The sequence below is a fragment of the Aspergillus pseudoviridinutans genome (assembly GCF_018340605.1).
Source record: "Aspergillus pseudoviridinutans IFM 55266 DNA, scaffold_8, whole genome shotgun sequence".
Taxonomy (NCBI): domain Eukaryota; kingdom Fungi; phylum Ascomycota; class Eurotiomycetes; order Eurotiales; family Aspergillaceae; genus Aspergillus; species Aspergillus pseudoviridinutans.
The window spans coordinates 234953-260705 of NW_025091288.1; the positions used below are offsets into that span (position 1 = coordinate 234953).

The following is a 25753-nucleotide window of genomic DNA, read 5'->3' on the forward strand; positions in this document are numbered from 1 at the left end:
GAGATTGGGCATCTACCGCTGGCCTCTGGAAAAAGCTATCCGTATAACTTCAGACAGCAGGTCAGATGAATGAGCTTCAAGTACTTTTTCTGGGGTCCTTCTCCATACCGGTTGACTAAGCAGGGAATCGGCCAGACTGCCCTGAGAAGCAGAATAGAGGGAGAATTAATTATATGACAAGTACCTCGCCCTCATGTTTTTTGGGGGCCGATTAACATACATTCTTCAATTCTTAAGTTATTTAGGACAGCTACTAACCTTATAAAAATATGAACATGAACCTAGAGTGTGATGGTCTAATACTCTTTCCTACGGTGTTGAAGCCCTATATACATATATGTATATACATGTGGACATTCTCCTCCTCGCACTTCGTGCCTTTCTCAGCTCATTAATCCTGGACTGATCTTTGATTTCATAGTTAAAGAAAATAATCCTCAAGATTTTCCCCACAGATTCATTCAAGTTTCCACCTATTTTTCAGCTGCCCATGTCATTCAATATCGGAGCGCTGGTTGATACTGAGGAATCCAAGCACAAGCGTTTGGAACGGACCGAAAGTCAGGTTGGGTTACATGCTTAGAACAATCAGAGGTAAGAACACGTGGAGAAGAGCGGTGCTAGTGGTTGCTTACTTACATCGATTAGTTTGGTATGGGTGATAGACATGAATTGGATCTGAACTGTATGGGCCATGGATAGAGGCTTGGTTTTACATTTCTATAACATAGGTTAGGGAAAGAAAGATATTATCAGAAAGGAACAATTTATTGATGCTCGCCAGCATAAGAGATGATCTTATCTGCCGATAGGAGGTGATCACTCCTTGACCTGCGTAAAGTCCTTTTGTACACGGATCCCATGCAGAGGAATCTCGTCGCTCGCGCTATCGACGTTCCTCCCCTTCGAGCCTAATACGTTGGTCACCATATGTCCGTGATCATACTCTGGGCGCAGGGAAGCATCCAACTGCTCCGACGTCATGGGGTGTCCACCCGCCGAATCCGCCTCGTCCGGGAGATGATAGAAGGAATGACGCCGGCTATGCGATGAGTGACCGACGCCGCTGCCCTTGTGTCCCTGGGCCGTCAACCCGTTCTGACTGGGGTTTGACTGGTCGGTCTTGGACATGGGGACTGTTCGGCTGCGCAGTAACGCCGGCAAGGCGCCTCGGATGCCGAGTATACGGACGATGGCCTGTAGGGCGGGTCGGAGGGTGGGAAGACACGCGGAGACGATGCCGGCCGACATTTCGATGGCGGTCCAGCCGACGGTCGGAGCGAGTGTGTAGGATGAGTCGGCGGAGGTGTACGAGAAGAGGACGCTGAACCGGTAGGCCGAGGCAAAAACAACGCTGTAATCGATCAGCCTTTGGTCGCGTCACTGCGATGAAGCACATACAAGAATCCCAGACTGAATGCAAAGGTCAAGGCCAGTTTCTCAGATAGACGCAGCTGCAGTTTCCAGACTTGCGGCATCGGCAGAAAGAGAATCGCCAGATCGGTCAGGATGGTCGATGCCGCATTGGCAACCCATGTCCCGACTTGGTTGATACAGTGTCCCGGCAGACTGGGATACCACAGCTTCTGGACAGGGACACAGATGAAAATAAAAAGAAACGTGATGCAGATGACCCAAAGAACGACAAAGGTGCCGATGATGTACGCCCAGCGCTTGAAGTAGGGGAAACGAAAGATACGATAGTACATCAGCAGAATGCTGAGTTTGGTCCAGACCAGATTGAAGACATAGAGAATCTCAGCCACGACGAGGAACTTGGCGATCATGACCTGGTTGGAGATGGGGACGGCTGTGCCGGCATGCAGGCCCATGCCTTCTTTGACCATGGCGAAAATGAAGCCGACGACGACCAGGTTCCAGCCCTACTCAAATTAGTTGACATTCCTCATCAAGGACTGTAAACCTACCATGGAGAACACAATCATCCAGTCATCCCACCACAACTTTTGCTTCCTCTCCCATCGGGCCAGAAGCCGCAGACAGACCATGACGAAGGCGAGCACCGTCACTGAAGCGGTGGTCGCAGTCACCCATGGTTGCAGCGAATCTTCGTGGTCTGCCATTTTGAGTGCTCAGACATGAGAGACACCAGTGGGATGATCAACTGCAGGAGGAAGAACGAGAACATTATAACCGAATGTCTCGAACGATCTATCTTCTTTCGTACCTGAATCCTTCCGGCCCCTGGCCAAGCCCAGACAGAAGGATTCTAGTCCATACTCCTTTTGAAAAATGCACTGCCTAGAAATTTTTCAGCATGATGGAGTGATACTTCGATTCCGGATTCCGCAAGATTTCGGACAGTCTTTGGCTTGCAGCCACCAGGGACTCGACAAATCCCGGGCCTAGTCTAGCGAGTGGCCCCTTAATGACGCGAAGCTACCATTCGTGTTTAGGACGCTCATTCGACGGAACAAAGAAGTCAATTGGCCGTGGGGTGACCCTAGCCCGTTATAGCTCCAGGATAGTCGATCCTTGCGTTCGAAGTGGGCCAAAAGCGTGGCAAAAGTGGAGAGTGGAAAGTGCAGACTGTACGGAGTAAGTCTTCATAAGAGCATCTTGGCGCTATTGTCAGACTCAGTCGTCTTTTACGAAGTCAAGTCTGACAGTGGCTCCACTTGTCGTGTTTGTAAACTCTGTCGTACTGTGGTTGTGGGGGACTATCCCGCAGTTGAGAAAGTGAGATCCGTATCTGGTGCCGGACATCCGTGCAAGAGAGAGAAATGAAAGGACTGATTATCTTATATTATTGATGCTATTTACGCCATTACTTATACTTGTTCACCATCTCCAACAGAGCAGCATTCACCTCCTTTGGATTGGTAGCATTGAGATAATGGGCTCCCCCCTCGATCATGACAAGTTTGGCCTCTGGGGACGAGCTGAAGAGTTTGATCTGCTCTGCTGGCACTATTTTGCCGAATGGGGTGTCCTCGGTGCCCTATCGTCGTCAACCTTAGCTGTAGGGGTGACAGTCCCTAACATAGGGGTGAACTCACCTGTAACCAGTGCACTGGACACTTGATGTCTCCCAGTCTAAGCAGTAGTCCATCGCGCGACAGCAGACAAATCACCGCCATGCGGACCTTCTTTCGCCCTTCATCTCCCTTGTAGACCTCCTTCAAGGTCTTGGTCCAGAACGCACTCAACTCCTCTGAAGCACTGGCGCCGAACCCAATGCCACCGACCATGCCACACCAGACGTCGTCGACCAGGAAGTCGGGAGTCGCAACGGCGCTGGTCCATTTCTCGTAGAAGGGGCGGAGGGCGGGGACGGGATCCCAACACCCTTTCGATCGGGAGTCGGCCGATTCGTAATCCATCGAGGTTCCCAAGGGCATCAGGCCGAGGATCTAGATAGCCAGTAGACAGACATCAGTTTCAACCGACCGCCTCACATGAGTCTGTACTTCACGTATGCAAGGGGAGCTCCCACCCGGTCCGGATCCAACAAGGCCATGCGCGTCACGATCCATCCTCCCTGGCTCGTTCCCAGAGCGAAGGCCTTGTCAATGCCTAGTTTATCCATCACCTGCAGTGCCATCAACGCCGAGTCCCAGTATGTAAAGTGTTCCGACGGGCAGCTGGTCGAGCCGTGGCCCAGGGGCTCGATGGCCAGCAGGTTCATGTCGTCTGTGAGGGCGACATCGCTGAACTGATCGCGATAGAGGGAGACGGTCGTACACATCGAGTTGATCAGGACGCATGTCGGCTTGGAGGAGTCGTAGCGGTCGTTGGACAGAGCATAACCGGCGGTGATGCCACCGAGATGGGGCACCTGGATGGTCTTTGTTGCTGCCATGTTCTCGGATGATTACTTTCAATAAAACAGTGGATGGACGACGGGCGTCAAAAGGTAACTCATCATATAGATAAGGGACCTGTCACATCGTCGCCCCTCCATGGACACGACCCGAGGTTCTGCAACCCCTCCAGATCATCCCGTTCCAGAACCAGATGGCACACTGGCAGAAGGGACTACTTCCCTTTCTGGATCAAATCCCGGTCGAGTGGGGATGGGCAGAAGAAGGCCAATGACACGCTGCGAGAATATATCCAACGCCAAGTATCCGTATTGTGCTAGTTTTATCCTCCTGGGCCTTAACCGTGGAAATKGGCGAATGGGACGCCTTCGGGCCGATTCTGACACGCCGGTCCTTTCCGCGAAAACTCAAAGGCCCACTGCGACAGAAGACAAGAATTTGTCAGGACTCAACGTACATCAGAGATGTCCTTGTCACTGGCGGTGTGAATTCACTGACAATTTTTGTGGCCTGATAGTTCGGTGGTCCCTGGTTGAAGTTGGGTAAGAAGTCAGCCATGAAGTCATTTGGGAGCTGGTGATGGAGTGGAGCAAAGGCAACCAAGATTGGTCCCTGCTTTGACTTCGTAATTTGAGTTCTGACAGGTCATACGCGCATGTCTGCAGGGAAGACTGCAGGAATCCTGCAGCACGATTGAGCCATGGCCCATGGAAGGTGGATGTCGATCTGCCAGGGGAATCCCTGAGGCGCAAACAAATGCATCTTGCAGATGGTCTACTCCGTAGTCTATCTGCATGAACATCCAATGCACCAGGGGATATGGTAGATATCACAGCTAAATCCTTTGATACATCTCAACCAATCTGAGAGCGCGTAGACCCCTGAGGTAACTAGGGATGGCGGATCGCCGCGGTCGCGCATGGCGATTATCTGATCAGTCAACAACGCAAGGAAGATCCTGGGACAGAATCTATTTCTGGCAGTGCGAGAGCCGAAGGATACACTCAATATGTATCCATGCGTTCAAACATCGGAAAGCTGCGAGTTCATTCTGTAATGTTTGAAGTAATGAGATACAAAGTAAGCGCAGGTACATGTTGCAAAGAGTTCCACCAGAATTTTGCTGATAAGTAGTAGTTGCATCTCATGGCGTTACTGGCAGACGACGATCAATTGTCAGCCATAGATCGCGATAGAAACCAACTCCTCCTTTGATCACGAATCGAGCCTGTGGCTTGTCGCTCACAGTCTGGATATTGAATCGCCGGAAGAACTGAGAGACACGAGCATTAGTCACAACTGCCAACGAGAGATACGGAAAAATACCAACCTGCAATGGCCCCTTGTACAGCTCCATCATAGCAATATCCTTTCCCAGGCACACTCGGGCCCCGTAGCCAAATGTGAAGATATACTTGTTGTACAGCCTGGCCTTTTCAGCATCGAGCCAACGCTCCGGCTTAAACTCCTCCGCATCCTCCCCATACATCTGCTTGTCACGCTGCATGATCCACGGATTGCCTGAAATCTCCGTCCCGGCTGGCGCAAACTTGCCATACAGATCCATGCCAGGCTCCGAGACATATCTTGGGAAGATGTTTGGAGCAGGGGGGTTAAGTCGCAGAGTCTCGCGAACACACGCCACATAATAAGGAAGGTGGTCGACAATTTCGTCGTATTGCGGGACAGAGTCGGAGATCAGTCCTTTGGCCGTTGCCGCGTCAATTTCTTCCATCATACGACGGTAGGCGGCTGGATGGGTAAGCAGGAAGTGCACCAGGGCCTGGAAGACGGTGCCGGTCGTGTCGGCTCCCGCCAGCAGCACCAACAGCACCTCGGCCTTGAGGTATTCAATGTCCAACGGAGACCCATCCTCGGTGCGCGCTTCGATGAATGTTTGCAGGAGGTCAATGCGACCGATATCTTTCTTCTCTTCGAGCTCGCGGAACCGTTGGTCGATCAGGCGATCACGGAAGCGCATGAGGACGCCGATGCCGGAATCATCCTGGGGGGTAGCGACAAGGTACTTCTTCATGAAGGTGGTCTTCATCCAGCTGGTGAAGGGGTGCAGACGAGCGAGGAAACCGAATGCCGGCAGACCATCGTGGAAACCCTGAATGAGCCCGCCTACGTCCTGGGCCTGCTCGACGAAGCCAAAGGGGGCTCCGAAACCGATCTCACTGATAATGTCGTAAGCCATGTAGCTGCAGACATCTTAACAGTTAGTCCCAGGCACGCTCTTGGGAATGCGGCCGATGATGCTTACACGGCCCACCATGAGAAATCAAAAGTCTCCCCTGTCTGAGCGAATTTCTCATTGAGCTTGTCAATCCAGTGTTGAATGCGAATGTCAATCAAGGGCTCCATCTTCTTCACGTTGCTAAAACTGTACTGCAAAGTGTCAACGCCGGGATTGTCGTTGTCGGTGGTCGCATTGCAGTCAACCTACAGGTCCCGCCACATGCTTTCGGTAAGCCGCGTGCGTCTTATGCGATCGCATATTGAAGAGCGACTCAGTCTCGCCAAAGGTTCCGGTAATGTAGTGTCCTGTCTTGTCGGCATTGCGATGGTAGATGTCCGGCAGCTTTGTCGGGTCGCTGACGAGGAGAAGCGTGGGGGTTATTCGCACAACGGCGCCTATTCGGGCACAGTTAGGATTTACTGTTGAGGGACTCTTGATACAATTGTGTATCATACCATATTTCTTTGTCAAAGCATACACGGTTGGCAATTCAGTCTCGCGAAGATTGTGCCATGCAATCCAAAGTCGGGTCACTCCTCCCCAGAAGGGCCCGGGGAAGACACACAACGGGTGGAAGAAGTGATAATAGACAATCTGATGGGCAAATTTGAGCAGGATATACGCCACAAGACCCAGAACCACGTTGGTAACGGTGATTCTGGCCAGTATCTCTTCCCCAAGGCCCATGGTGGTGACTCGATGAGTGGGATCGGTTCAAGACGAGGGAGAGCTGCGCCCGCAGAACACTGAAACCAAGGCCTTGCGATCAATTTTGAGACCGATATCGCATAGAGTCAGTGAGCACGAATTACACAAAGCCATTTTCTCATACGGTCGCGTTAGCGGGACTATTTGCGTCTCGGTTCGAGGTGGCAGCAGGCTGGGTAATTCATGCAGCGAGTTAGAGGTTGCAAAAGCAGGGTTGATTTTGGCCATGGTGGGACAATACACAGTAGTACATCAACTAATGTATGGAAGCGGATGAAGCTGGCAGTCATTGGGGCAGTCAATAACATCCCTGCTCTTCGATGGACCTTGTGTATTTAGCCAGACCGAGTCCTCGCCATATAAAGTAGGAATCGACACTCTTGACTCGCAACTGTTGTCACTGAATCTGACAGTACTAGTAGACCCAGTTGTTGATGGTTGGGACCTGAGACAATAGAACGGCAGGTTCCGCCATGACATCCCCAGTCTTAACTCGATGGGGGAAATGGGCGAGACGACCGTTATTTCGGCCCCTCTCCGCTATTATCGAGCGAGTAATTCTGGTAGCATGATAGGTTGATGTTGAGTGCCGCTCTCATGTCCACCAGTGGATGTGGAGCTTCATGTCTCTTTGCATTTCGCGTATGAAGCAAGGCTCAGCATGGCCTGACTCGTAAGAAATTATGGCCTTTTGGCCTAGTCGACGAGATAAGGTAGATCGTTTCCTCTCCTATAGACAACCACTATGGGATTGTTCGTGCCTTTAGGGTGGATGATGGACAATTCAGGTTGGCGTTGCAGTGAAAACACTTTCCGACTCCAGTCAACCAGAATCAACAACGAAAAAATATTGGTGACGATCAACAGCAATCGCAAAGCGCAATTACCTCTGGGGTAATTGCTGGAAACACGCACATAATTAGCGGAGAGCATCCGAAAGGAAAGAGTTGGCGGCCAATACCTATCTATATACGTCTACACAATGATGGTCAGCTCCAGGGAACGGGGAGCATCTATTCTCCGTAGATATTCTTGATTCATGATACATCTACCAGTAATTTTGACTTGTTTTTAGCGTTGCTTTTTCCTGCATCCCTGCTCTCTCCGCCACAGCCGCTGATCTCGTGGATTATCCTCGCACTTTATCTCAGTCCGTATATGCCACATGGCCATCTACCATATGTAATGTATGCTGTAATCTGTACTCTCAAGTTTACCAGGACTTCTCAAGATAAAACTGATCTTGATCCGGTCTTGTGGGGACAGTCTCAGCTCAAACTCTTCGCCTTATGGCAATGGCAAAAGAACCTATTTCAGATTCTGTCCGTACGCTGATCCACTATCTACCATATTTCAGTGCCTAATAATACCAAGTCTAATAGACTACTGCACAGTCCCACCTTCGCCTCGGACATCTCATTCTTGACTACGGAACAGATAAGTATCCCATATCAAGTAATTTTGTTCGACGTTACCCAATAGAATCACACCCAGTGCCCCTAACAGGCATCTCAATCGAGCACAGAAGAACCAAATGAGACATGGAGTCATCCCGCTCTGTCTCGAGTGTCCCGTCCTGCCACTTTGGGGAGAAGCTTGGTAAATCAGTTTCAGGCATTAGCAACCCAGATCCTTGTAGTCTGCGCATAATTAGCCGGAATAACCCAAATTGGTGCCTCTGGAGCTTCGACAAGATGGAACGACCGTCGCAGAATCCCTGCTCATTATTTGACATATCAACTCGATCTCCAGTCTCCACCGATTCTATTCCATAACGAGCGACATGATCAGGGATTCGAGATTTCAAGATGATGATCGAGAAGGGTGAGCAATAAATGGAAACAAGTTCATCCCTCTCAGCCGTATCCTTCTGTCGTCCTGTCACTCTGTTGTATTCCCCGACCGTCCATCATGGCATCTGACTCTCAAGGGCCAGTTGTGGTGGGCATCTCCATTGCTTTTGCGGTCGTTACTTTTGTGGTTATCTGTCTGCGAATGTTTGCTCGAGTCGTCGTTCTAGAACAAGTAGGAGTGGATGATTGTAAGTTCGTACCCTGAAAATGCTGGCGAAAGAAGGCTGACTGATTTCAAGACTTAATCTTGTGTGCATGCGTAAGTAATCGGAAACTAGTCGAATGCGCGTCGGTTCTGACACACATAGCTTTTGTCCTGGGCTTTTATCGCTGTAACTATCGTTTGTCAGTACGACTTCCTTTGTCTATGAGAGTCCGCCACTGATTTTCAATAGCTGTCAAAAAGGGATTGGGCTCTCATCTTGTTGATGTGGATAAGAACAACCTGCCCTCCTATTCTTTCGTATGCGCCATCTGAAAGAATAGTCATTGCAATTCTGACCATGACAGGTCGTATGGCTCAGCTCGATGTTCTACCTGGCCTGTCTGGGCTTCATCAAAACATCGGTCTGCTGGTTCTACACCCGCATCGGCGACAAGACGCTCACGCGAATGTCCTTGATCATGATGGGCATCGTCGGCACCCAGGCCGCAGTATTCGTCATGGTTGCAGCCTTTCAGTGTCGACCCATCCCGAAAGCCTGGGATGCGTCCTTGCCGGGTCACTGTGTTGAGATCAATATCTTCTATCTGTCCAACGCGGCCCTGAACATCTTGACTGATTTGATCACCTACTCGCTCCCTATCAAAGTCCTCCTTAAGCTACAGATGCCGCTCAAGCAGAAGTTTGCGCTTGGTTTCATCCTCTGCCTGGGACTTTTGTGAGTATCTCGATCGCAGGTGAGATTCTGCACACTGACACGCTCCCTAGTGCCTGCATCTCCTCGATCATTCGCATCACTTTTATTCCCACCATGCTAACCTCGGCCGATTTCACCTACGCTATCGGCGGCGCCATGTACTGGTCCGTGATCGAGACCAACGTCGGAATTCTGGCCGCCTCTATCCCCTCTTTCAAGGCGATTGCCTCCCGCTTCCTGCCCCGACTCATCGGCGAGTATTCCTCCGGGCGCAAATATGCATCCTCCAAACTGACAGGATCCAAACAAACCCACTGGGGATTCTCACGGTTCAAAGACAGTGTGACAATGAACTCACTGAGGACCAAGGATGCCGAGGATATGCCGACTCAGCTTGGAACAGGATACGGCAGCAACACAAGCGAGGAACGGATCGTGGTGCCGGACGGGAAGATCTGGACTACAACGCAGATCGAGACGAATGTCGAAATCAGGAACCCTCGTACCCGGTGAACAATAACGCCTGCACTTTCCCTGCGGAGATCAGGTACCAGCGTTATAGTCTGGACGAATGGACGGGCAATGCTAGTCTAACTAGTCTGCAAGCTGTCAATGGCAGTCCAGGCTATGGATTCGGGAACGCTTGGCGAATAATGTAACCCGATGAGGAAGCTATATCAACTGTCAGCTGCAACCATAAATATCATTATTACCTGCTTAGTGACAAAATCCAAAGATTTGTCAGATTGGAGACTCCGGTTGCCCGAATTCTGGCGGGGTTCTTCCGTACATAACTTTAATATCAGAGCTCTCTTCCCCGCACTGCTGTTCCCCTCGCAAAACAATCATCTCACATAGGCCCCTGCCTCTTACAAAATTACCTACCATTTCACTATCAGAAATGTCTTCCGCACAGTCCTTTCGTCAAATGATCGGGGTCCCTCCATCGACCGCCTCTACCAAAGATTCAACTCTGATCATCATCGACGCGCAGAACGAATACGCTACTGGCAAGCTCAAGACCGAGAACGTCTCCCTGACACGCAAGGCGATCGCAAACCTCCTAGAGAAGTACCGTGCCGGTGGCGATGGTAAGAACATCGTCCATGTTGTCCATGAGACGCCCCAGGGCGCCCCCGTTTTCACTCCCGACACCGATCTCGCCCGGGAATTCGACGAGTTGACGCCGCGCGCCGACGAGAAGGTCATCGCCAAGCATTTCCCGAGTGCCTTTGCCCAGACGGATCTTGATGATTACCTGAAGGGTCTGGGAGATGCGGGAAAGAAGATTGTCCTGGTGGGATATATGGCGCATGTCTGTGTGTCGACCACGGCTCGTGCGGGCGATGAGCGCGGTTATGATGTGATCATCGCCAGTGATGCCGTGGGTGACCGGGATATTCCCGGGGCCAAGGCTGAGACTCTTGTTTCGGTGGCTCTGAGCGAACTCGCTGATGCGTTTGCCACTGTAATTCCTTCGACGGAGATCACTGCGTAGGCTTGTTGGATAGTGGTCCTTATGCGTTACAGAGTCAGAATAACCTTTGCATACTTGATATCACCGTCTCTTTAACCATAATCACTCCAAGTGTTTCCAGACGAAGACGCCATTGATCATCTACTGCGTCAATAAGGTGATACGCTTGTCATAATACAGATATTGGCCTCGTAGTTAGAACGTCCGAGACAAACTATGATTACTGGACATGATGGGTTGCCTGGAAGAGGCGCAGAGAACGGACCGGGCGGATCGCATCTCCCGACTTGCTGTTAGCCCCGATCCCGAAGACTCCTGCTTATGAGATAATAAACTGACATTTATAAGCAGTTCGTTAGTAAGATAATGGGTGAGAATGCAGGTGTTTAAAGGCAGCCGAATGCCCTGCCTTGGGCCGCGTCAAAGATCAGATCAAGCAAGCGATCACCACAAACCGACAGCATGTTGACTCCAACCATCGGGATTGTCGTCTGCAGCCAACGGGTCCCCCGTTCTGGGCTGCAAATCACCAATTTCGTCCTGAATACCATCCAGAAAGCATACCCGACCGCCAACCTGCGCCTTATCGACCTAGCTACCTGGAACCTCCCAATGTACAATGAACCGGGTATCCCATCGTTTATCACCTCGTCGGATGGATACACGCACGAGCTGACCAGAAGATGGTCCGAGGAGATTGCCTCGCACGCCGGATTTATCTTCGTCACACCACAGTACAACTGGGGTTATCCGGCCAGCATCAAGAACGCCATCGACTATCTTTTCCATGAATGGACGGGGAAGCCCGCCATGATTGTCAGTTATGGCGGACACGGCGGTGGCAAGGCTGCTCAGCAGCTGCATCAGGTGCTGCAGGGCCTTCGTATGCAGCCTGTCGAGCCTCTTGTGGCTTTGGCGTTCCCCACGAAGGAGTTTACGGGCAGAGCAACCAGGGGAGAGGATCTGGGGGTGATGCAAGATGAAAGCATTTGGAAGGATGGCCGGGAGCAAATGCTTACAGCGTTTCAGGTTCTGGCTCAACTCGTTGCAAAATCTACATGACTGTGGTGTTGTTACTTGGCAGATAGCGAGTATCGAAGATAATTCCCGCGATCATGGCGGAGTATGGAAGAAGCCGCAGCAGGAAACCTGACTCAAATCTGCAGCTCGCAGGAAATAGGAGGATCCTTTGATCTAGCATGATCCGTTTCAACTATGGCTGTTGGATACAATACTGTGAAGGAAGGAGATGAGTCAGGCGCCTGATTTTGTGGCAGGTTGATGAGATTTATTGGTGTACATAATAGAGTATTCGATTGGTGTCTCTCAATTTCTTCTACCGTGGCCCGGCTGATAAAGTAAGCACTAAGATTAGTGGTGTGGCTGTGATGCGTCTAGACTCCGCAACTCTGAATCACTCAAAAAAGGCGGTATCATCACACCTCTGAGGCCTCCGTCCAGCAGTTGAATATACTGTAAAAGATCATGAAGCATACTAGAGCCAAGCACACCAAATCGAGAAGAGGCTGCATCACCTGCAAGTCCGTCAATTCTACGCCTGCGGGTTGACTCGTACTAATTCTCCCAGAATCCGTCATGTCAAATGCGACGAGCAACAGCCAGAATGCCTACAGTGCGTCAAAACAGGGCGCAAATGTGATGGATATGATCCCAAGCAGACAAACCCACAGGTTCAGCAGAGAGCCGTAGTCGATCCGGTCCCCGTGGCCTGGACTAAACCCAGCGCCGACCAGCGTCTGGTCTTGCGTCCAGGGACTCGAGAGGAACGGCAGTATATTGAGTTCTTCTGCACCCGGACGTCGCGCGCACTGTCTGGCTTCTTTGATTCGGATCTCTGGGGATATTTCCTGCCCCAGCTGAGTCACTCCGAGGCTGCCATCCGGCACGCAGTCATCGCTCTGGGGGCTCTCCATCAACATCTACATGTAATCCTCGCGAAAGACAAACATGATCCCGGGCGGAAAATCGCCCCCCAAAATGAACAGTTTATCATTCAGCAGTACAACTCGGCGATCCGACATCTAGTGGCACAAATGTCGTCCGCAAATCAGGTGCCGCATCTGACTCTGATTGCCTGCTGTTTATTTGTCTGCCTGGAGATTCTCAGTGGCCAGGGTAGCAAAGCTCTGGACCATATCGAAGCTGGCCTGAAAATTGTTCAGCGATGGGAGAACGATCCAAATGGAAAACTACAGTCGGAAGGGATTACTCGAGAACTAACTTATACCGTCATCCGTTGGAATACCCAGCTCTCAAAGCATGGAAGGAAGATGATTGCCCTCAATCTCAGCCAACTAGATGCAGCAGAGTCAGTGGGAAGATCAGAGACATGGACGGAAATCTCAACGGCCAGAAATTCACTCGACGTACTGATCAACCGCGCCATGAGCTTCGTGGAGGCAGTGGGCATCGACCGGCAGACGAGAGGGTCGCCCTGGCAAGTTCGTCGGCAACAGGCGCTTCTCCAAGATTTCGCTGATTGGCTGAACGCATTTGAGAGTCTGATGAAGCGATGTGGCAGACGGCTGAAGAAGACTGATCCTCGAGGACCTGTGCTGCTGCGCCTCCATCACCGCACCAGCCAAATTTTTGTAGTCGTCGCCCTGTCCAGAGATGAGCTCATATTCGACGAGCTCGACGATGACTTCAGAGCTATCGTTGCGTACTCCGAGGAGCTAATCGAGCTCAATGCGTCACTGGACAAGGACTCTGTGCTGACTATCTTTTCCTTGGAGACCGGACTCATCTCTTCGCTGTGCTACACGGCTAGCAAGTGTCGCAATCCGCTGCTCCGGCGAAAAGCAATCAGCCTGCTGTATCGCTGCCCTCAGAAGGAAGGGCTGTGGAGTATGCAGCAATATGCGACTCTGTCGCGGATCATTGTGCAGATCGAAGAAGCAGAGGTGGCTCACTTGCCGGTGGAGCAGCGAATTCCCGAAGATCGGCATCGCCTGTATACAGCGCACATTGAAAACAGGACTTGTCGCTCATGTCAATTAGTACTGAGGCACATGCCTGAGGCTGGTGATGGAGAATGGCATTGTCGAGTCAGGGATGTGGATTTCTCGACTGAGATCGAAGCAGAGGATCCCAACTTTTTCACAGAAGCTGGTATCAGCTCAGAGGCTTGAGACAGACCACAATTCTCTAGTTAGATTTGTCTCAACCGTAGTGGTAGGGTAGTATTATGTCTATCATGAAATTGGGGTTGTGATGGAGAACATCAGTATGTAACCGTCTCCGGCAGTAGAACTAGTTCGATGTATTATATCCGTCAACAGTGAAATAATATATACATTATGATTAACCAGGTACTCATGTCGTATCATCATACTATCCAGCGCCTCGCTCATTATGAAACCCCCATGTCGAAATTTAACTCGGTCATCCTCGGCCGAATTTTTTGCATCTACCTTGATTAGTCCGGACCAATGACCAAGACGAAGAAGACATACTTTCGAGAGAGTATGTTCCTCCAACTCGTATGGGTTGGCATCTCTTTCCTGGCATCCAAAACTGGCTGCTGCTTGTGGGCCTTCATTTCGCGAAATACGGCTTCCACATGAGCGCGGTCTAGGTGTCGCGGGTTTGTGTCCTGCCAGGATTGTCTGCGGATTGTCATCCCATAGCAGTCTGGTGTCAGAAAGGGATATGGAATCGTCATCGTGAGTGGGATGTCTGTATATGATGGACAGCAAATGACTATATTGTATACAATGGTGTAGTATAATAAATCAGAGAGTGCAATGCCTCGCGTTCCAAGTAGATCAGGCACTTTGAGGTCTTTTATATGGCGGCAATTTGGAATCATGAGAACAGGATCGAAGTAACGGCGAAAGAAAGACCAATAAGGTTGTCCGCAGAGAGGCTGTGGAATGCTCGAGGTAGTCTTGGTCTGCCGGTCATTTGACGTGGCCTGATGCGATGATCTGGCCCAGTCGATCCTTGTTCTTTCGGAATCTGGATTGATTTTTTCCCTGACGATTCTCAGAGTGATGGCAATATATTCCAGATAGATCAGCCCATTGTGGTATGTCGTTGCCATGATCACTACCCCTATCCAGTGCTATCTGGACATATATTTGAAATTCACAAGCTCGTGTATCCATCCGTGTAACTCTTCACGAAGCACAGACATTGACCCCGCATTCCAAGGGCCGCCTATCCAAGCCCATGCGCCACTGGATCACCATTGGCCTCATTTGGGAAGTATCGAGGCCATCGTTTGTGCCGGCAGCAAATCGCGAGTTGGTGGCGCATGTTTAAATAGTCGACACCAATCAGTAATTGGCCGAGCTTCGCATAGTGACCTTGCTGCAATCGTACTGAATACTTGGCAGACGACACCCAATGCCGATGTGGACCATTGGCACACAATCGTTGAGATGCCACTCAGGATTGTCGATTTTGCAGTACTAGAGATACTACACCGTCGCACTGCTTCTCAAGCATGCAGGAGGTAAGATGACTGATTGACCAGACAACTAGCAAAATGTATCGAATGCCACCATTTCACCAGAATGGTCTTGGAATTGAAAGAAACAAGTAAGAAGCTGGCAGATCCAGATATATCAATTTCGACAAAGAAAAGAGCTCCCTAACATCTAATTACGCCTGTCACTACCGGAGGACACAAACCATCCTGTTGATGAAGACTTCTATTATGTACCCCTTGAAAAATTTACACAATTCTCAAACAAAAAGATAGACAGAAAGACGCAACTGGTGTATCTTCTAGAGACAGAAGTGCTCACTTCGCAATCCGACAGAGGCCCTGATCATCCCAATCCTCGCTGCCAACCATCCGGCGCGCTATGAAAAGACCATCCGGATCCCATTTCTGCTTGATGCTGTACAAACGGGGGTAGTTACTGCCCCAGAAAGAGTCTTGGAAGTTGGGTTCATAGGGAAAGGCCTCGTTCACATACGCGCCCATCTTGTCTGCACCCTCGACTCCTTGCAGCAATGGCAGCTCAACATCCGTCACGTTCTTGATGACGGCCTGCTGCTCTGCCAGAGTGGCATTGGGACTCCAACTTCGGACGTACACGATATGCACAACCGCCTTTCTCCAAGCCGGGTTGAGTGCACTGTCCACTTTGCCTGCGTTCTCTGCCACGGCGCCGCCTCCCACCACGATGCCGGCGATGGGTTCCCCAGGCGTATAGCGGAATTTACTCAACGTAGAAGCGAGCCTGGCGGGTCCGTCCTGGGAGGTGAGGAGGTCTCTCGAGAACAGCCTGGAGAAGAGGAAGGCGATTTGTCCTGTCGTATCCGCATCGCCGACGAGTAGGAGCTTTGTTATGGCCTCATGGAAACTGGGCATGGGGAAGGATCTATACTGTGTATGCACGTCCGCAGTCGCGTTGAGCTTCTTCACCAGTGGCTCATAGACCTGGCCAATCTCGGTGGTGTTGCTAGTGTTGGCATGGAAATGCGTAAAGCTCAACACCGAGAGGGTCTGATTCTTCTCCCACGGCAGAATGGGAGTCACCGTGTAGTATCCGCCTCCTCGTGCGTCAGTCACGGCCGGTAACGCAGCATGAAAGTCCGCCACGGCGTTCCAAAATGCGGGATCTCCGGCGGCAGTGGTGATGTTCATGGAGGTAATGACGAGAGGAATTTCCTCGAATGTACGAACGGTGACTTGGGTGATGACGCCAAAGGTGCCTCCTCCACCGCCTCGCAGCGCCCAGAACAGATCCGAATTCTGGTAGGCATTGGCAGTGACTAGATCTCCCTGTAGCAACTTCAGTGCTGCGCGCCAAACCTAAGAAAAAGCATCAACTTACCGAAGCCGTGACGACATTGAACTCCAGGGCATTATCCGACGCCATCCCCTTCCATGGGCTCAAGAACGAATGACCGCCGCCTTGGATATACCCTCCGGTTAGGCCAACAGTGTGAGCGGAGCCTCCCACTACCGTTCTGTTCTGCTTGCTGAGCGCAGCATTTATCTCCTGCAGACTAATCCCAGCATCCAGCGTTACAGCCGGACCTTCACCTTCATCGTTCGGCGCCCCATTCGGAACGAAATTATCTACTAACTGAATTCCCTTCATTCGGTTGGTCAAGATCTGAAGGGAGTTCGGAGCCGCCGAGCGTCCATGGAAATCGTGGCCGGAGTTCTTGATCGCGAGACGGACGTTATGCTGCTTTGCAAACCGGACAGCCTCCTGGATGTGTCGCGCGTTCTGGACCACGGCAGAGTAGAGCGAGATACGCCCCTGCTGGCATGGCATATACGCCGCAGTCTCGATATAACAACTCTCATTTTGTTCCGGCCAGGCTGCCCAGTTCTCCCATTGCACGGCGCCGGGCTGAGCGGCGCGCCAGACGGAGTTGGTCCATTGCGCCGTGACTTCCTGGCAGGCGGTGCTGTTGGGGTTAATGTGACAAGGAGCAGCAGCAGGCTGCACTGCGACCAGGTTACCGTCAATCGAGCTGTTGAGGGCATTCCACTCCTGTGGTGATGGCCAGCATGGCTGATTGGGTTGACATCGGCAGCTGCTTGGATCGGGGGCAGCGATTGCTGCAGTGGCAAAGAAAATGGCCAGTAAAAAATTTTTCATCGCGACTGGCGTGATAGAGAGATGTAGATTACAAAGTGAGTTAGACGATGGCCTGGACAAACTCGCAACTTTCCTTATATACACAAGAAATACAAGCACTCTGGTGCGCCCAACACTCCATGCCCAAAAGCGTAATGAAATAAGACACGAGCTATGCAATGGGGCTGTCGATCATCCTGCTCCCTGTTTACATACGAGAGTTAAAAACTCAGCGCATGAGATATGTGCATCCATCATCGACGATGCGACGGGTCATGCTGCCAATGAGCAGAGATCACCGCCATCCACATGATCTTAGCTGGATAATGACCCAGTGAGCATACTAGTCCTGATGTCATTGATGATACTTCATACTTTGTACTCGGCTACATCCGTTGTGTTTCTCCTTGGAGCTAAATACTCCTTACTCTTTAATCTATTGACTTGGAATTAGCTAGAGCCATAATGTGTAATACCCACGCCCGCATTTTCTGGCGACGATAACCACTCTTGAGCCGAACAATTGTGACTATGCATGTTTCTCACGCTTAACTTCAATAGATCATGCAGCTATGCCTTGTTGTTATTGCATATGAGGAATCAACGTGGTTGGCCGCCTCCTTCCGTCGTTTCCGACTAACTTTGCGCATTCAGGCTTACGTCTGGACAGGAAATTCTAATAATTGCAATGTGTACAAATCCACATTAGAATAAGCATTATAGTACACACCAAATAACAAGACTATTAAAGGAAGAGGCGGTACCGTTTTCCATCTACCATTCATTATCCATGCGGTACGGATAGCGCGGAGATGACCTCACGACAACATCCCGAGCCCACATCTAAACAATTCCAAATCATGCCTGGCCCTATTTCAATTGACGTCAAAACATTAGGGTGACTTATCCCGACTGCAGCATGTGTAGCCTTGGCAGGTACTCCCACAATTGACCAAACATGTCGACAGGGTTTCCGATGAACACCCAGAGTTGGGGTCGACAACATGGCGCTTCTTGACTCCTCCCTTAACAAGCAACTCTGCGCTTTCCTGGCCCTGGATTGATCGACTGTCGCTGGGAATTGGACGGACATGCTCCGGCTGCAAGGTCGTTGAATGGATCCCGTACGCATGGAAGCACTCGTTGATAATCTTCGCCTTTTCCATAAAGTCGACGATGAGTTCATCGGATACTGCCAGATGCACCGAGGCAAGGGCTTTTTCCTGGTTGAGTCGCCAGATATGGAGTTCATGGACGGACTCGACGCCGGGAATCTTAACCGGGTTAACCTGTGAAACATAACCGGGAATCAATACTCACGGCTTCAAGATCATGCTTGACATCTTCCGGGTCGACGCCCAGCGGGACGCTCTGCAGCAAAATGGTTCCACTCTTCTTCACTACATTGAGTCAGTAGCAGTCCGTAGAGTCTGATTGTGCTACATGCCTAGAGGAAGCGACGAGAGGAGGATCACGATGGCAATCGCCATGCTCACAGCAGGATCGGCATAATATCTTCCCTCATATTTGGCCTTCCAGATCACCAACGCAGCAATAATAACCCCGATATTGTTCGCTGCATCCCCCAGAACATGGATAAGGACACCCATCATCCCGAGATCATGGCCCTTCTTCGCTTGCGACTTGACATTGTGGCGGTGCTCGACGTGAGGGCGCACGACCTGATGAACGCTACTTAGCTGGGAAAGCCTACGGCGACACAGCGACTTACTCGAGTAGAAAAGGAACTCCTGCGTTCGAGCGTAGACAATGACATCGAAATTTCCAGATCGTCATCGGATGAATCGGGGGTGTTGCTTTCACCATGGTCGTGTTCTATGAACTTAGTCCGGCACTCAATGCTCTTCTGGATGGGAACGAACCATGCAGGAACAATCCACTGATCAGATTCAAAGCCAATCCGACGCAGCCAACGATCAGTACAAGCTTGGGGTTTTCAATTCCTGCATGTGTCAGTACGTTCTCATCCACCAGGAGCGAATACCATACGCTCTAACGAGATAAAGCGATCGATAGATTGAAGGAAAATGCTGATTCCTAGAGACAGGAGGAAAACACCATTGAAAAAGGCACCCAATAATTGTGCGCGCTGCCAGCCGAAAGAGAGCTCTTTAGGATGTTTGTTGCGTTGGGAGATCTGACTCTTTAGCTTTACTCTCACACAGGGAGGAGCTACACTACCTTGAGTGCTACCAGAGCCACAATGAAGCCGACAAGGTCATTCAGCTGCAGGTATATCAGTATCACTTCCGCATCATCAATGTGTGCTACCAACGTAGTGGAATGCGTCTGCGACTAGAGCCAAAGAGCGGGTATAAAATCCGACTGAAATATTTTGTCAACCAGGCGGCCGCTGGACATGTAAAAATCAAACTTTACCTGCGATTTCCGCCAGGAAAAAAGACGCGGAAATGCTGATTACCAGAATCAGACGGTGTTCGCGTTTGAGATGGGAAAACATGATGAAGCCAGAGAATATTGATTGTGTGACAAAATATGTACAGAGGGAAAATCTTCAGGCAAAACAATTTTGGGCGTCAGGCTCCCTCAAGCTGCAGAATGGCTTGCAAAAGACGCGAGTCACTCCCCATAAAAGACATAGCCCGAAAATTTTCCTGTCTAGAAAAAGACCGATGTAACGCAGCTCAGAACGGGGGCCTGAGAGGGTCGGATCTCGACCTCGGCTGGGGACTCAGCTCGCCAGCGATGTCATAGGAGCGCACAAGTAACAAGTAGCAGAAATGCCTCAAGAGCCCTATCCATGCCAGACGCTGTGCATGGTCTGCAGTCCATATTGTCGACACTTGAATGCCACTGAGCAGGCCAAATCGCCGAAAAGTGGAGAATTCCCTCGTCTATCCGCCGGGATTAGTCATAGTAACCCAAGAAGCGACGCACAGGAGTGACTCATTCCGAACGAGCATGGCAATTGGCTATAGCCAGTCTGGATGCAGGTCGGAGCTCGGATCGGAACGGACGGGCCAAAAATCAGTTGACCATGTTGGTGCCTCTATGGGCGAGGGAAGTTCAGATCCCAGATATGTGAGCTGTAACGGCTTCAACCTGGAACGTTAGTGTGGTCAGTAGCAGATCGAACGATATTCCCAATCGAGCTGTTCATCAAAGCCAGCCATCATGATGATGATGATGATGATGATGATGATGTTGTTGTTGTTGTAAAAGATTTGTCATTTCGAGTGCCGGAAGAATCTGAGATACGTGTCACAATATGTGAGGCGACGAGAACAACTCGGATGGCTGAGATAAAGTCCACACTGCTTGTAAAAGCAGATGCAAAACTTGTAGATTCAGCTCCCAGTTAAGGAGCAGGGATAGAAGAGCAAGAGGAGCGAGTCGACTATATTTAACCAGACAAGGAGTGAGTACCTTGGGGACTGCACAGGTCTTGGCTTCCCTTTACGGACAAGTGAAATGAAGACCTGCCAACTGGTCACATTCGATGAGCTGCCCAGAATTTCCACTATTTGAATTCAAACAGTGCTTGTCCTAGTAGTAGATAACTCCATCTAATATGAATAATATTGATATCTATTGCAGTTGATTACGCATCTCGTCTGTTAGGACCTAGTTGAGTAGTTATTCCATTCTCAATCCTCAAGCCGTTGATGCTCTCTATGAACCAACCCCCAAAGATGGCCACGCAGTGTCAAACCCGGTATCGAAGCCCAAGGACCATGATTCATCGATGAATGGCCACTGGAGCATTTCCACCTCTAGCTCATGAGATTCACTCAAGGGCACTGCATCCATTCCACCTGCCCCAGGATGACGACTATCACTCCCTAACGTTTGATGATTGTTCCGATTTCTAGTCGCTGTTGGCATATTCTCCCGCTCCAAAATATGTTTGGACTCTTCCTGGCGTGGTCGTACACTTCGAATATCACCATATTCGTCCAAAGTCCCCGCAATTGTGAGATGGCCCGCCCCGTCCCGAACGTGCATCTGATTATTTCTGGCTATCTCGTAGAATCTGTTGGCTTCCTGCACGGTTCGCCACTGTGTCTATCAGCAATCCGTTCTCAACGAGATACGACGCGCAAAGGTGGTTGCTTACCCAATTTTGTCCAACTGGCCAGTATTTGCTCAGTCGCTCGAGATATGACAGGTTGGCCTTTTTCTCCTCCTCCGCTCGCTCGATTCCCCCGGGATATCGCTGCGGGCACACAGTCCCGTACATGTTGATATGGGCCGCAACAAAAATACTGAAGCCAGAGTATGGTGTGATCACCGGTGCTCCGGAGACTTCGAGGGCAGAAAGGATGCCGCCGATATTTTGCGCTGCTTCGAAGAGTTCCCGGATAGCCTGAGACTCATCTACATTACTCAAGCCTTGCAGGTCATGCAGCAAGTCGGCGTGAGGCTTGAGACTGGACAGGAACTGGTCTCGGAACAGAAAGAGGATACTAAGATGTTATTAGAATCGCCTAAGCGTGACAGCGAACAGGGAAATACCTCATGAAATAGACCAGATTGATGTATGCGAACAGCTCACCGTACCCCAAGGCAACATGTGCCTGTGCACTGGTGGCTGGGTATCGCACCGTCACATCTTGTAGAAACCTCCACTCGTCGAGCTCCTCCTTCAAGCGCTGCCAGACCACTCGCGGCGATGAAGGATCCTGAGGAAATGTCAATGTCCGACCGCGCCGACTCTCGTTCGCGAACCGCAGGATCCGCACGAAAATATCGAACCCCCGGGTGACGATCGTCAGTCCATAGTCGATGGTTAGATTCCTCGACAACGGGGAGTGCTTGCTCATATCGGACGGCATCAAGCGATGCGATGAAAGCCGACCAAAGTTGAAGTCCTGGTCACTGGTCGGCAACGGAACTGAGATCTGTCGAAAGGAAAGGGCGAAATGCTGGCGCGCTCCGGAACTCAGCTCGCAGTCTTGCGCGAAACAGCACCAGTACGTGCGAACCAGCTGCTCGTACTGAGTTTGGCTAGCCTGGAAGTCCTGCGGATTATGCTCCATGCTGTCGTCGGCCGTCTTGAGGAGCGATTGGATCATGTACGTTGCCATTCCTGACATCATTAGCCTCGTAAAGGGAGCTTGAGACGTAGACATACCACTGTACATCCAGGCCTTGTAGGGGCGACCAGAACCCCATTCGTAGAAGGTTATCATCACCAGAGATTGCGCAAGATAGAGCGACGGGGCCTCGAACGCACGATGCGCGAGCTGTTTGCGAGCATATTCGGCATATGTTTCGGCTGCTTCCAGAGGGTGATCGGGCATGAATCTCACACATAATGACAGCAGAGCTGCAACAAAAACTGGATCAACCGAGGCAGGATTTGACGATAATTCTGCGATTAGAGACGGATAGTGGAGGAAATTGGCGACGGGAAACTTCTTGCGGTAGGTCTCGCATGCAGCAATAACGGTGGATGAGGGCAAGGCCTCAACGGGATTCTCAGCGCACCATGGCGATGGATGGTCGGTTTGGGGCTCCGGAGGTAATGGTGGACTATTGAGAGCGGTTGTCGGTTCAGAGATCACCGTTCGCTGTCTCCGTGATTTCAATGCGGTTCGTCTTGATCTTCTCGACGGGGACGAATATGTGTCCGTCAACTGACAGTCGGTCAGTTTCGCCCGTTGACAGCGACGACAGGGTGGTTGGCCATCATGAATGCATTTGACCTTTGCTTGACTATACACAAGAGCAATGATGATCAGCGAATCAATCCAAGTGCTAAGGTTCAGGCCATATTGGATTGGCTCATTTCGAGGTTATTCCCGATTTCCGAGGATCACCAAACGGACTACAGTAACAAGGGACATACCGGCAGCCATCGCAGGACACTGAAAGTCGCATTCTCAAGGGCCGGATTGACAAGATCAACTCATTGATCTGCCATTGTCTTCACTCCCTCATTTGAGATGATGATAATGTTCAAATGCACCCATGTACTGATGGTTGCGCGGTCGGGAATGGTTCCAGTAGGTGATGATTTCACCCGGTGCGGAGATAACCAACTACCTTCCAAATCGGGTAAAGCGCACTGGCAGGGGAAGCTTCTTTTTTGTTCTTCCGCAACATCAAAAAAAGAAAACTTGTTCTAGAACCATTCTAGTCCGCAATGGATAGTGACGGACAGATAGAAACAGCTTAGACAATATTTACAAGGGTTGTGTTGTTTGGCAACCGGGTAGTCTCAATATAAATTCCGGTCTCTCCTCAATACTCCGCACCTCGGAGAATAGAATGGTCATTAGGATTAATGCTATGCAGGCTGTCTATCTCGCTAACTCATCACAAATGTAGTTGATCATATCCATCATACATCCAGCTCGGTCCATTGCTGTACCCAGCTATTGAACTTGTCCACCTGAAGGGAATCCGTCGCCCACGAGGTCACAATGCGAACAACCGCATGTCCATCGTCGCGCTTCTCCCATATGTAGAACCCAAACCGATCCTGTAGTCTGCGAACCACCCGGTCGGGTAGAATAGGAAATACTTGGTTGGTCTCCGTCTGTTCGGCGAGGCTATAGCCCAGTTTCTCAAAGTTGGCCGAGATCTTGGCTGCCATGTTGTTCGCATGCGTCGCGAGATCGAAAAACAAATGTGTCCGGAAGAGCTCGACAAACTGAATACCCATCACACGGGACTTGGCCAGCAGAGCCCCATGCTGTTTGAGATGGAAGACAAAGCCCTCGGCCAGATGCTGCTTGACCACAATCGCCTCACCCAGGAGTGCTCCCATCTTGGTCCCGCCAATCCAGAAGATATCGGTGAGGTCGACCATATCACGCAAGGTGAGGTCATTGTTCTTTGCGCTCAGCGCTACTCCCAATCGTGCACCGTCGACCAGGATGAGCAGTCCGAGTCGTTTGCAAACCGCTGAGAGGGCCGACAGTTCGGCCTTTGTGTAGATCGTTCCCAGCTCCGTCGCGTTGGAGATGTACACTAGCCGCGGCTTGGCCATGTGCGGAAAGAACTGATTCTGCTGGAATACGCGCTCCAGGTTCTCCGGTGTCATTTTCCCGTTTACTCCGGGGACTAGGATCATCTTGTGCCCTGTGGCTTCGATCGCACCAGCTTCCTTGGTGACAATGTGCCCAGATTCCACAGCCATGACGGCTTCGTAGGGCCGCAAACAGCTGGCAATGGAGATTAAATTGGCCGATGTCCCGCTGGGGACAAAATGAATGGCAACTTCATCCTCGCTGGCGTTGAGCTTCTCCCGGATCAGCCGTCGAGCTTCATTGCTGAACTCGTCTGTCCCGTAGGACGATTGTTGTGCGGTGTTTGTCAGCAACAGAGATTCTAGAATCTGCGGATGAGCCCCCTCGCTGTAATCATCGATAAAATTATATCGAGGAGGGAGCTCTGTGTCACTGATATCTGACGCCGGCATTGTCTGGAAGATGTGGGACTTTATATGATAATAGGAATCAAGAACTGGAATCAATGCAAGAATGCCAGAAAAGTAAGAGAAACCAAGTGAGTCATCTTGTCTGGATCCCCTGAAATATATCCCCTTATCTCTGTGGGAAAACTTGACTCGGTAGCGGGGAGACGCCATCGTCTCGGGAATAATCCGACTTCGGGAATCCGCAGTGGAGATTTCTATTAGCAATCGCCTGGGATCTTTCCCGATTTCGGGAATCCCGAGTAACAACAGCGATACTAGTATTCTGCAGAAAGTGTACAGTTGGCATCTGATGTTGCACACAAATAGCGGTAAGGGCTAAGAAAATTGATTCCATCAAATTCTAGCCTCGTTCCAGAAGTAGTTTATCTCAAAGCCCCCAAAGTACGAGTAGATCGATATCGCAGGCGGCATGAGATATCTTGATGTAGATATGGTATGGATCTACAGGATCATGATGATCTGCCCAGAATACAGCACTGCTGACTAGCCATTCGTGGATGGATTTGGAGCTTTGATATTCGGCATTGGCCTATCATGTCTTACTGATATAGAACGTCACGAAAGCACAACATCAATCTTTAATTTATCATCAGCTCTGCTGGTCCTTTTACCCCGCATGGCCTAACTCACTTGTTCTTCACACCATTTTTTGATGTCCTTAAGCTTAAGGTTACATCGTATTATCTTGATTACCTTGCGTCACAGAATACAGTATAGCGAGGTCAACATGCACTTGTATTTGGTGTTCCATCTCTGGCTTGGCTGTACTATGGAATTCCTTTTGGAGAACTTTCCCATTACACCCAGCTTGAGTTGCTCCGCGAACC

General features: G+C 50.5%; 11 protein-coding genes across 11 annotated transcripts; 4 read left to right on the forward strand and 7 right to left on the reverse strand.

Annotated features, from left to right (window-relative positions):
* Positions 1-819: 819 nt before the first annotated feature.
* Asppvi_010169 (uncharacterized protein) lies at positions 820-2084 on the reverse strand (the record flags this gene model as incomplete). The annotated part of the gene is made up of 3 exons (XM_043306015.1): positions 820-1354; positions 1402-1883; positions 1929-2084. The coding sequence occupies 3 exons, from the start codon at positions 2082-2084 to the stop codon at positions 820-822; spliced, it is 1173 nt and encodes a 390-aa protein (XP_043161950.1).
* Positions 2085-2788: 704 nt separating this feature from the next.
* Positions 2789-3823, reverse strand: Asppvi_010170 (alpha/beta fold hydrolase; the record flags this gene model as incomplete). The annotated part of the gene is made up of 3 exons (XM_043306016.1): positions 2789-2962; positions 3021-3374; positions 3458-3823. The coding sequence occupies 3 exons, from the start codon at positions 3821-3823 to the stop codon at positions 2789-2791; spliced, it is 894 nt and encodes a 297-aa protein (XP_043161951.1).
* Positions 3824-4929: 1106 nt separating this feature from the next.
* On the reverse strand, positions 4930-6714 carry Asppvi_010171 (cytochrome P450; the record flags this gene model as incomplete). Its single annotated transcript, XM_043306017.1, has 5 exons — positions 4930-5058; positions 5116-5989; positions 6052-6176; positions 6235-6422; positions 6483-6714. 5 exons carry the CDS (start codon positions 6712-6714, stop codon positions 4930-4932), a joined length of 1548 nt encoding a protein of 515 aa, XP_043161952.1.
* Positions 6715-8646: 1932 nt separating this feature from the next.
* On the forward strand, positions 8647-9961 carry Asppvi_010172 (putative integral membrane protein Pth11-like; the record flags this gene model as incomplete). Its single annotated transcript, XM_043306018.1, has 6 exons — positions 8647-8776; positions 8828-8847; positions 8897-8933; positions 8984-9051; positions 9099-9469; positions 9520-9961. 6 exons carry the CDS (start codon positions 8647-8649, stop codon positions 9959-9961), a joined length of 1068 nt encoding a protein of 355 aa, XP_043161953.1.
* A 388-nt stretch (positions 9962-10349) lies between these two features.
* Positions 10350-10946, forward strand: Asppvi_010173 (putative isochorismatase family hydrolase; the record flags this gene model as incomplete). Its single annotated transcript, XM_043306019.1, has 1 exon — positions 10350-10946. The coding sequence occupies one exon, from the start codon at positions 10350-10352 to the stop codon at positions 10944-10946; it is 597 nt and encodes a 198-aa protein (XP_043161954.1).
* A 441-nt stretch (positions 10947-11387) lies between these two features.
* On the forward strand, positions 11388-11987 carry Asppvi_010174 (flavin-dependent quinone reductase; the record flags this gene model as incomplete). Its single annotated transcript, XM_043306020.1, has 1 exon — positions 11388-11987. The coding sequence occupies one exon, from the start codon at positions 11388-11390 to the stop codon at positions 11985-11987; it is 600 nt and encodes a 199-aa protein (XP_043161955.1).
* A 423-nt stretch (positions 11988-12410) lies between these two features.
* On the forward strand, positions 12411-14077 carry Asppvi_010175 (uncharacterized protein; the record flags this gene model as incomplete). Its single annotated transcript, XM_043306021.1, has 2 exons — positions 12411-12466; positions 12514-14077. The coding sequence occupies 2 exons, from the start codon at positions 12411-12413 to the stop codon at positions 14075-14077; spliced, it is 1620 nt and encodes a 539-aa protein (XP_043161956.1).
* Positions 14078-15696: 1619 nt separating this feature from the next.
* Asppvi_010176 (FAD-dependent oxidoreductase) lies at positions 15697-17518 on the reverse strand (the record flags this gene model as incomplete). The annotated part of the gene is made up of 2 exons (XM_043306022.1): positions 15697-16716; positions 16739-17518. The coding sequence occupies 2 exons, from the start codon at positions 17516-17518 to the stop codon at positions 15697-15699; spliced, it is 1800 nt and encodes a 599-aa protein (XP_043161957.1).
* An 872-nt stretch (positions 17519-18390) lies between these two features.
* Asppvi_010177 (cation diffusion facilitator family transporter) lies at positions 18391-19979 on the reverse strand (the record flags this gene model as incomplete). The annotated part of the gene is made up of 9 exons (XM_043306023.1): positions 18391-18771; positions 18818-18897; positions 18945-19179; positions 19230-19333; positions 19381-19461; positions 19508-19655; positions 19700-19744; positions 19794-19843; positions 19898-19979. 9 exons carry the CDS (start codon positions 19977-19979, stop codon positions 18391-18393), a joined length of 1206 nt encoding a protein of 401 aa, XP_043161958.1.
* Positions 19980-21151: 1172 nt separating this feature from the next.
* On the reverse strand, positions 21152-23362 carry Asppvi_010178 (transcription factor domain-containing protein; the record flags this gene model as incomplete). The annotated part of the gene is made up of 5 exons (XM_043306024.1): positions 21152-21538; positions 21597-21945; positions 21995-22568; positions 22614-23197; positions 23331-23362. 5 exons carry the CDS (start codon positions 23360-23362, stop codon positions 21152-21154), a joined length of 1926 nt encoding a protein of 641 aa, XP_043161959.1.
* A 463-nt stretch (positions 23363-23825) lies between these two features.
* Asppvi_010179 (threonine aldolase family protein) lies at positions 23826-24908 on the reverse strand (the record flags this gene model as incomplete). The annotated part of the gene is made up of 1 exon (XM_043306025.1): positions 23826-24908. The coding sequence occupies one exon, from the start codon at positions 24906-24908 to the stop codon at positions 23826-23828; it is 1083 nt and encodes a 360-aa protein (XP_043161960.1).
* Between the last annotated feature and the right edge of the window lie 845 nt (positions 24909-25753).